The 10,796-nt window shown below is 34.1% G+C and overlaps 1 protein-coding gene across 4 annotated transcripts in view; it reads right to left on the bottom strand.

Moving 5' to 3' along the window:
- LOC125035426 overlaps window positions 1–8,001 on the bottom strand; it is a 10,322-nt gene extending 2,321 nt beyond the window's left edge. The window contains exons 1-7 of one of the 4 annotated variants that reach the window (XM_047627810.1): window positions 7,711–8,001; window positions 6,631–6,750; window positions 3,325–3,471; window positions 1,547–1,703; window positions 840–1,012; window positions 611–694; window positions 6–82 (exon numbers count right to left, since the gene is read on the bottom strand). In XM_047627810.1, coding sequence (XP_047483766.1) covers window positions 6–82; window positions 611–694; window positions 840–1,012; window positions 1,547–1,703; window positions 3,325–3,471; window positions 6,631–6,750; window positions 7,711–7,980 — 1,028 coding nt within the window. In that variant the 5' untranslated portion in view covers window positions 7,981–8,001. Of the gene's footprint in view, window positions 1–5; window positions 83–610; window positions 695–839; window positions 1,016–1,546; window positions 1,704–3,324; window positions 3,472–6,630; window positions 6,751–7,710 lie in introns of all 4 variants that reach the window. The other 3 variants (XM_047627809.1, XM_047627811.1, XM_047627812.1) reach the window with 3 other exon arrangements.
- Window positions 8,002–10,796: the final 2,795 nt, after the last annotated feature.

Raw genomic sequence — 10,796 nt, forward strand, 5'->3', positions numbered from 1 at the left:
GATACATTTGCTCTTGGAGTTTGTAGATAGGTTTCATCGACTTGCTCAACTCCTCGGTCTTTGCCATCAGCTGGTACATAGACTGAAAAGATTAAGTGTATGAAATAGGAAAGTCAGTGAACAAAAGCAATACTGTTTGCCATTAAAATTGAGACATTGGGAAAACAAAATATAAAGATCAAATAAACTAAGTTATTCCACATAAACTAGCAAATGTCAACATTCACTGTTTGCATTCTCAATTTCAACCTAACACTGTTAATTACATCTAATGTCATGTTGTAACTACATCTCTCAGTAAAATGATACTTATTCATAATCATGAGCAAACCGCACACTCGCACATAATTCACACTTGCACTTGCACTCACACACACATACAGACATGTACTCAAATAAGCAACAAACAAACACACACTGGTACCCATACCAACATACCCACACACAGATATATATGTGCACACTGCACATGCACATGCAGAGGCACAGTCACACAACTCTTAAAACATACTCACTCATTATTTTTTTCTAAACTCACGATCTAAACCATCCACAAGTCTACAAACAGGGCTATTTTTCAGTAACACTAATTGGAATTAATTAAACTTACTTTTATGTTTGCATCAACAGCATCACAGGTTTTACAAACTGCATCCCTGTAGGTTTCCACACAGTCAACAGTAAGTGCTGAGATCTGTAATGAAGGGAAAGAGGTTGTTATATTAAGACTTACACCTCATATAATGTGCCAGGATCTGTCATGTGAAATAAACAAAGAGGATTATATTAAAAACAACATCCTGTATTAAAAAAATATATTAAGTTTTTGAATAACTTACACTATGCAGAGTCCCAGTAAGATTCTCAATGAGCGTGTCGACTGATGTTGCAATATGTCGTGCGTGTGCTTCAATGTCATTGATGACGGTTGGATCTATAGCGGGGACCTGTGGTGCGAGGGCAGCCCTTAACAAGCTCGGTGTTGAACTTCGGGATCCAGGGAATGATGCCACTGCTGGGAGAACCAGAGAGTGAGTCCTCTCATAATATTCTAAGCTAGAAAATGTCTATTTACTGAACCACTGCAACAAATGTTGAAAAGTTATGAATTAGAATTAATAATTCCTCATGCAAGATATGTAATTATGTATCTTGCAAAACTGATCTATATCTGATTTACGGATTTACACTCAAACAAAGTCATGGTTTATTATATCACTTTTGTTCTATTGCTTATGGAATGAGAGATCTGATGGTAATCACTTCAATTTTATTACTTTTACACATTTATAAACTGACAGAGTGAGAGAGAGAGAGAGAGAGAGAGAGAGAGATATCAGAGCACAAAATAGAAAGAGTAATGCATGAAGCTCAGAAGAAGTTTTCCCTCTTACACTGAGAGTGCTGCATGGCAGTCATACATAAAGCCACCACTTCATATATAGCAGGCCTTCCCTAGAACCAATCATAATGAAAAAGAAAGAAAGAAAAAAAAAAAAAAAAGAAGGAAAGGCAAAATAAAAGATGAATCAGTCGAGCCTCTGACTTTTGGAAACAGGACTGGAGAGTTTAATTTTGTTGTGCAGGTCATCCGCCACGAAAGAGATAATGTCTCCCTGGCGCGTGACCATTCCAGCACCTTGCAGCGCCGACTCCGCCCTCTCAGGACTGCACCTCCCCACGTGAAGGCTCCATGGACGCTCCTGCCGAGTAAAAGTTGCGATTAGTGGATGCAAAATGTCTAAGCTTTAGCATGTAAATAAACATTTTAATATCTTGCCATAAACAATTGTAAAAAAGTGACTTTCACCTAACTGTAATGAAACTGTTTAGTGAGGAGGTGCAATATGTTGAAACTGTTATCCTATCTAAACCTCTGAAACTTAAACCTTTTCTCTTCTCAGCTATTGGCCCAAATTTATTACTACTGTCAATGATACTACTTCTAAAATAATATTTTATTAACCCTATTTCAAACTAGTACCCATAAACAGAGGAGACAAGGATAAAAGTCTTAAATTCAGTGAACTAATGAATGCAATACACTTTCATTCTAGTAATCTCTCTAAATAGGAAGACGGCTTGAGTTTATAAAAGTCCTGTGACTTCTCTGCAATTCTGATACTATGCACCCTAAACATATTTCTTCAAATGGTTTGTACCTCGTTGCTGCAATCCCATTCCATTGACTCACCCTGAATAAAATATTTCATTATTTTTTCCCTAAAATATCCTTTAAACTTAGCTTCTTTCCTCTTTACATATAAATCTCACTTGTAGTTTAAAACCCAATTTTGTAGAGACAGTCATTAAAACCTTTTGTTTCACACGAGCCATTCATTTGTAAATGCCAATTCCACATTTCTTTATTCCAGCTAACCAATAGTTCATCCATTCCTCAAGTCAAATACCATAAAAATAAATGACAAAACTTTCTCTGTATTTCCACTTCTAGGCATTAAATTGTGGGGATGAGATGAAGAGAAAACATTAAATAAAAAATAAACTTTACCTTTTTCATGCACGTTCACTTTTAATCACATGGAACTATTTTGTAGAAAGTTTCCAGGAAATAGTTAGAAGACTATAATCCTAGATTTTACTGATATCCTTATTTTCATATTTGAACTGATGTTTACATTAATTGAAATTCATTCTTTTTTATATAATCTGTTAGTGTCTGTAAATGTTAAGAAAGTTTAATAGGCCCATTTTGTATAGGTGTGGTGTATATATGTAGTGCTTATCCAATTCATACATTAATATGGATTTGGAATTTTCTACTTCTTCATTAAGTAACAATTACAAAGACATTGATATCTCTTTGAGAATGAATGGTAAAAAATTTGATTTTTCTTCTAGTGGTTTTCAAGAACATATGTTATTTTCTGTTGTTTTCAGCTCATAGACCATAGAGGGTCTTGATATATACAACAGAAAACTATACAAGGGGTACAATGTTTTGCATAGTACAGAGAGAAATTCACTTTGTTGTTCACAGGAAGACAATGTAAAGACATACCTTAGTAGAAGTGGCAACTGGCATGAATGGAATGATCTACTTACTAAAATACTGGGTAATCTACTAATCTGGTTTATATGGGTCTATAGCCTTTACTCTCAAATTAGGTTATATTTACCATTACAAAAATAAAACATCTACAAAATATTGTTATTATTAAACCCACCACAAATAATTCCATTTCCCCTTTTTGAGGCCAATCTCCTTCATCACAAACCTGATTACCTCACTTTACAAATAATGGACAAAACATAACCTAAACATCATCCCTTCCTCGTCCAGTGTTGAAAAAGATGACGAACCTGGTCATCATGCGGAGGCAGTCCTGCCCCATAGTCTGGAGCCTCACCCTGCGAGTCGTCTCTGGCCATGAAGGCACTGAGCCGCTCCTGGGTCAGGAAGGCCTGCACTGGGTCCATGTCTGCACACACTGGTGTGATGGCGTCCATCTATGGTAGGGTGAGAATGGGGTCTTATGCCTTGGACGACCTGCATTCGCTTTCAGTCAGCTTAAGGTCTGTAGGGGGATGTCTGTCCCTCCTCACTCAGGCTAGCCTGCATGACCTTCACTACCCATGCACAGATGAATTTGTAAGATATTTTGATATTAGGATTCTTGTAAATTTAACTATGCTATCCTTAATACAGGATAGTTGGTTTGCAAACATGCAGAGAGAAAAATCCTAATACTGTCATGTGAGTTTTGCCTGGTGGGTGATTGCATCAATAGTCCATGTCCTGGAAGACATTCTTGCAACAGTGCAGACTTTGAAGCTTTCACAGGGAAATCATGCAGTCCCCTCATAACTGCTATAGTGGAAACTAAATACATACTTGTACCACTAAACGATAAGTATTATGTCATATCAAGTGTGGAGAAGGAAATATCCATATAAAATACACCTAAAATGGTGAAGAAGTTTACACAAACACAGGAGGTGCTGCTAAGCATCTGCATATTTCGTGATGTGCACTTAGAAAATAGAGGAACAAGAGTTGCTATAAAATAATCAAAGGCAGACAAGAGCAACAATTCAAAAGGAAAAAAGCCAGTTTCCAAAAAATATAATATGAATGAAACAAAAACAAGAACTTCAAATCTGAGACAAACACACACACAAAGAATTTGCAAATTTACTATCTAATTGGTAAAACTTGGAATGTACAATCCCTTGTATTTTGGTACAGGATTTTTTTGTTTTTTTTTATGAAATGTAAAACTAAACAAAAGGATTAAAACAACACTACAGACTCTACTAACAACTTATCTACAAGAATTTGTGATAACTCCATATGAAGCAAAATGCCAAAAAAAAAGTAATGCCATAAGTACTAAAAATGAAACTACAGCTCATATTAACCCAATAGTGCTAGACAATCACAATGTCTACTGTCATATTCTTGTGAAATTTGTATGCACCTATTTTGCTCCACAAGTACTCAGCCACCAAGGAGCAAATTAGTAAGCTTACGAGCTCTCAGCTGTTTTTCCTTTTCCTTGATTTTTCAAGAAAAGTAGATTTTTTGTAATGCAATTAATATTAATGTTGTTATGATTTTTGTTGACATAACAATTAAAATAATGATATTAATGATATCAACTGCAATAAAAACTATGAAAACCTAGTAAAAGGGTAAACAGATCAGCTAGGTATGACTAGTAATTGACTCCATGGTGACTGAGCACTTATGGCATGTATTCTTACCATCCCATCAACATTAGGATAAAGCTAATGCAAAACTCAATCAAAATATTAACCTTTTGGATCCGGATGCTTCACTGCCATCACATGGACCAAAACACGGGCACTAAGCTTATTTGAGCAGCCACTCTGACGGGTGAGCGACTTGTAGGCCAGGTGCATGCGAACACTCGTGTACGGTGACAAGACTCTATGCCTCCCCTCTGCAATGTTATTTTCTCTTTTTCTGCATATTTTTTTTGTCTTTTGGTCAGCTTTATCTAGATAGTATAAGACTGTTTCCTTACGCAGACAACATATCATCTCTTTCGGTCGTCCAGAACTCAGTGCAAGAATAATAATAATAAGTAACATTTTATTTTTTTTATTTATTTATTTTTTTTAATATTCAATTTTCTGTAATACAACCTATGCCGCTGGTCATGGCAGCCAGGATTAGGATGACAAATATGAGAATAACGTCTTCCATGGAGCCGACACTCTTCCAGACATGGCTCATGGTCATTATATTCCACACTCATTTATTGATGAAAATAATGTAAATGCCCCTTACTAAATGCCAAAAGAGTCTAATCACTCTCTGAGTGTACTTGTGATGAGTCATTCCAGTCAAACTAGCCTTCAGCCGAAATGCTCACAACTGCAAGTTAGCGTCACGCTGGCACACAGCCAAATTTTCCCATAAGAGCTTGTTCATGGCACCCTTCCCTTAAGCCAAAATTTGGTCATGACGTGATGGGCGTGTCATCCGGATGGTAAGGGTTAAGAGAGAAACAGGGACAAAAAGCATGCACTTCAGTGCTGAGAGAGCCAAACAAATTAAAAATCTTTAAATTACTAGCACCAATTTGAAATATTCATTATATTAAGCAATGAGGATAAGATTATCATTATCTTTAAAATATTAGCTCATAGTTCGAATGGATGTAAAAAACTTGGTTAGTGCAACAAATATTACTATTACTTTTTACTTCAAATAAATACTTCTGAATATCATATTCACATTTATAATTGTCATATTAAACTCATGCCATTGTAGATGGCATGTATATATATGCCATACCCAGTGAGTTTAATTTATTAATTATCATTACACATACAGGACACCATAAGTACTTAGTCACAAATAAGTCAATTACTATTATCACCAATCTCACCTGTTTACCCTGTTCCTTGAGCTTCAAAAACATTTTCTTATATCATATACTGCTATTGGTAATGTTAATAACATTATATAATAGCAATGTCTATATCAGTAATAACAATATCAATACTAATTGCATTTTCTCCACAAACTCAAGGAACAGTGAAATCAGGTGAGGTCATGAGGTCTACTAATTGACTCCTTGGTGGCTGAGCATTTGTGGGGTCATCTATGTGTAGAGATATATCAAAAAAACAATATTACAGTGAATGCTACAATTTTCCATAGACAGTAGATTAACCCACTGTACACTGTATTTTTGCCTTGTCAATTACTAGGCCTATCTGACTTGGTTTACATATCTTATTTGTGAGCAACTGACCCCCTAGTAATTGAGCACTTGTGGAGCCACATGTGTTGAAAAGAAAGAAGAAAAAATAAAAAAATAAATCATCACTGACAGAGAAAATATACATGCTCTCACAGGACTGACATATTAGAGATGTGGCCACAATCTTTTATTTTTACTATTGTTACTGTCAATAATTCTACTGTAAAGCCTAGACATCATATCACCACTGCTGCAACATATTTCTATCTGCATGCCATAATTATTATGTTATCATGATTACTTTTTCCATAATCACAATTATTTCTATATTTCTCATTGCTTCAATAAACACCAATTACTGTTATATAAATAACACTATAGTTAATAAAGGTATTAGTAGTAATACAAAACACAATCTCCTGATACTAACTTCATCTTTACTATCGTCTATCTCGTTCTCATCCTTTCCCTTTTCATCTTCTTCCACTATACGTTCAGGTAGGGAGGGTCTTTCCAAAATCTCTGAGTATGAGCCAGTCATTGTCTGCATCTGGTAAAAGCAGGGAAAACAATCATGTTGCACAATAACTAATTAAATTTTTGTTTTATTATATTTATTTATCTATGACCAGACTGGAAACTTTGTGGCACACGCAATATACTATGTGTGCAGCTCGTTGCGCACTTTTCTGTTTTCACCATGCAGTTCTCCCTTTCTTATTTGTTGGCCACGTAAACTTGTTTAAGTGCCTGTTTACTGTGTATCGTGGATTGCCTGAGCATAGATCACTTTACAAACTGAACATTCTAAAAGAGTTATCAATTAAACTAATCCATATTAGGTTGTGCCATCAATGACATCCCATTTTAATAGCATAAAAACAATGTATAAATAATGTATCATTCATCACTAATGTTACATAATACAAAACAATAGTTATGCACCAACAAACCATGCATTTTTGGACAAACTGAAAATCTAACCACACAAGTTATGATTTTTTAAAATAACCTGCCCACGCTGGTCAGGTTTCCAGTCTGGAGCTATGAGTTACAGGAACACCTAATATTTCTTTTGTAATCTGGGAGATACCATGACCTACATATTGTTGCACACATACCATATATGATTTCCTATTTTTGCTATAACTATAATTTGGAAAGACCTAAACATATAAAAAACAAAGCTGCTGAAAACAAAGAGTAAACTGGTTTTACAATATAATGAATTTAAACAGTTTACGATGGAAATAGGCAAAACAGGAATGAACTGAAACATAGAAGATTGCTAATATTTCTTTAATGGTACCATTGTTTTCATACCTCGCATTGTAAGTAAAATGGTCTTTATAATTACACAAAAGATATTACCTGTGGGTAAGTTAAACTACTCTGAGGTACTCAAACTGCACGAGAAATACAAAAATACATGTACCTTACTCGTTTCCAATCGCGCAACAATATCAAACACAATCACCAGTGTTCTGCGAAATACCCCAATCTCTCGTACCTTCTCGTCATCGAGGTCCATGGACACGACCCCCGCCCGACCCACAGCCCACACTTGTCTTGTGGGAGGAACTTCAGCCTGTGGGGTCTGGTCACTGTCTTTGCCCTCGTCCTGGCCTCCTCCTGCGCTAATAGTCGACGCCCCTGACCCGTCCGCTGAACCATCACTAGCATCTAGACTAGCATGCAGGACTTCAGCTTCCACGAGACTCCCGTCAGTGTAGAGGAAAGGGTTGGTCGAGATCCTCTTCCTCTCAAGTTCCTCCCCCATCGCGTCCGAGGCTCTGTTTACATCGACGTCGCGTTCGAGTGCGAGGGAGAAGGCGCGTTCGAGCAGAGAGAAACCTCCAGTACTCTATGGAATTTCAATATTTCTTTAAAGTGAGGATTGATATATGATACTAAATTATATATAAAAGTGGGGTGCACGCGCGCGCGCGCACACACACACACACACTATATATATATATATAATATATTTATAAATGTATATGTATGTATGTATGTATATATATATATATATATATATATATATATATATATATATACATACATACATATATATATATATATATATATATAAACAAATAAATACACACACATTCTATATAAACACATTGAAAATGTCTATATACTCATATGCGTATATTCATACATACATGTTTAAACATAGAATATATAGATAGACATATAGGTAAATAGATAGACAAATAATTAGACTGATAAACATGTAAATAGATAAATTGGTATAGATAGAGAGACAGACAGATAGATAAATGTAAACACATTTATGGGTATGTATCTTAGCTTGTCTTTATCATAGGGTTATTTTGTGGGGCCAAAACTTTTTTTTTTTTTTTTTTTTTTTTTTTTTTGTCACCATAACAAAACAATGAGTAAATCAAACGTTATCAAAAACAATTCCCAATATATTGATCTTCTGACAATATGCGCCAATTTCATGATTGCTATTCGCACTTTATACACGGTAGATATCAATGTAATTTTCATATTTACATGATTCCATTTTTTCTATAATTATATGATTCTAATTTTTTAATAAATGCCAATTCCATGCGGTGCTAGAATTGACAAAGGACAGGGAAGTTTACGATACAGATATTTTATTTACATGATATTTATGGTGAAGACACGATGGATGACCTATGCGCAGTGCTATATTAACGGTAAAAAAATGATAAAATATAAACCCTGCGATGTCTGATCACTTTATAAACATAAATGAATTTTTAAGATTAGCTGGTTTAAAGATGCTGTATGTGAATTCCTATTTTAAACAATGAATAATTCATGAAATTTGTTTTGATGCTGAAATGCAATAACTAAAAACCAAGTTATATTGCTATAAGGTTAGCAAGTGAACAGTATTTTTCCCCTAACCTAAGGCTTTATCTGCAGTGTCCTTATTTACAATGTCTTGCAAGTAGTTGAAAATTTTTTCTGCCGAATTTCAAGTGATTTCAAGTTTAAGCTCTACCCAAACAGGCGTGCCAACCTGTCAATTCAACTCGTCAGCACACATGCTAAATACTTCTCATATTTATTTTGTAACTCTTCATTTGGCCAGTTAAGGAGTATTTACATGATTATAACGAATCGCATGTGAAAACGGTATAAGATTATAACGAGAGGGATGTGTGTATTTTTAGGCTTAAAAGAGTCAATAAAACGTAATACAATGGACTTCAAAGGCAGCATTGATACGTGACTTATCTTAAAACTCGCAAGAGACTGTTTATTATTATTTTCAACAAGAAACCAGAATTTACTTGAATGATGAATATATTACATTTTTTTTTTTTTTGGTGATTTATCAAAAGGCAGACAGATAAATAAACGCTGTCGAGGTACAGTCACACTCACAGCAATACATTCGAATTTGTATATATTTTGATAAGCAGCAAGTGATCCTTCGAATATAGCTGCACAAATACTAAAATATTACAATTTCTTTTGTTTTCCTTATAGATATTATTAATGATATATGATAATGATGATAATGATAATGACTGTGATAATAGTAATAACAGTAACGATGACAATAAAATTAATAATGATAAACATTAACATAATAACAATAATGATAATAATAATAATGACTGTGATATTAGTAATAATAGTAACAATAATAGTAAAATTAATAATGATAATCATTAACACAATAATAATAATAATGATAATAATAATGATAATAATGATAATAATAATAATAATGATAATAATAATAATAATAATAATACAAATAATAACTATTATTATAATTATTATTATCATTATCATAACTTTTATCATTATTATTTTCATTATACCTATAGTAATAATAATAATAATAAAAAAAAAAAAAAAAAAAAATATATATATATATATATATATATATATATATATATATATATATATATATATATATATATATATATATATAAATGACCCATAATTCTAGCATCTGATGTGGCATCATGTGTAAGCCATTCAAATCTCAGTTACCATTATATTCATATTATTTCTTATATATGTAAAGAAACCGTCGTGTCACGGGACGCTCCGTGTGTGAGACAGCTATTTTTGTTCAACTGATACAACACTTTGACCCAATGGGTTTTCGTACGCCCGACCACGCCGATGCCCCGCCCATAATACTTGAAATAATTGCAAGTATTTGGCGCTTCAGATAAAAACTCTAAATATAAGTTTTTCTTCTGTAAAGTAATACCAACATGTTGCAATTTGCAGTGATTCTCTGGTCACATCTGTGTCTGTGTAGAATGATATTCTTCGCCTTTTAAAATATAATACCATACAGGCACAACTCAAGAAATTATCGGTCGGCTCGTTCACAAACACTTTTACTTTTAATGGTTTACATTCAGGGTAGAATTAGTCCGAGACAGCAGTCTCGGGCCGAAAAGAGGGATGACGCAATATACATGCATCAGCTTTCCCAAATTTCAATGTACTGAATAGAAGCACCGGTTTGGATAGGAAAGTGTCTGACATTACAACACATTAAAGATTATTTTGCAATCTGTTAAAGGAAATATCATATTCAAAAGTGCAATTTTCAACAGT

This window comes from Penaeus chinensis, chromosome 19 (assembly GCF_019202785.1).
Source record: "Penaeus chinensis breed Huanghai No. 1 chromosome 19, ASM1920278v2, whole genome shotgun sequence".
In the NCBI taxonomy this organism is placed as follows: domain Eukaryota; kingdom Metazoa; phylum Arthropoda; class Malacostraca; order Decapoda; family Penaeidae; genus Penaeus; species Penaeus chinensis.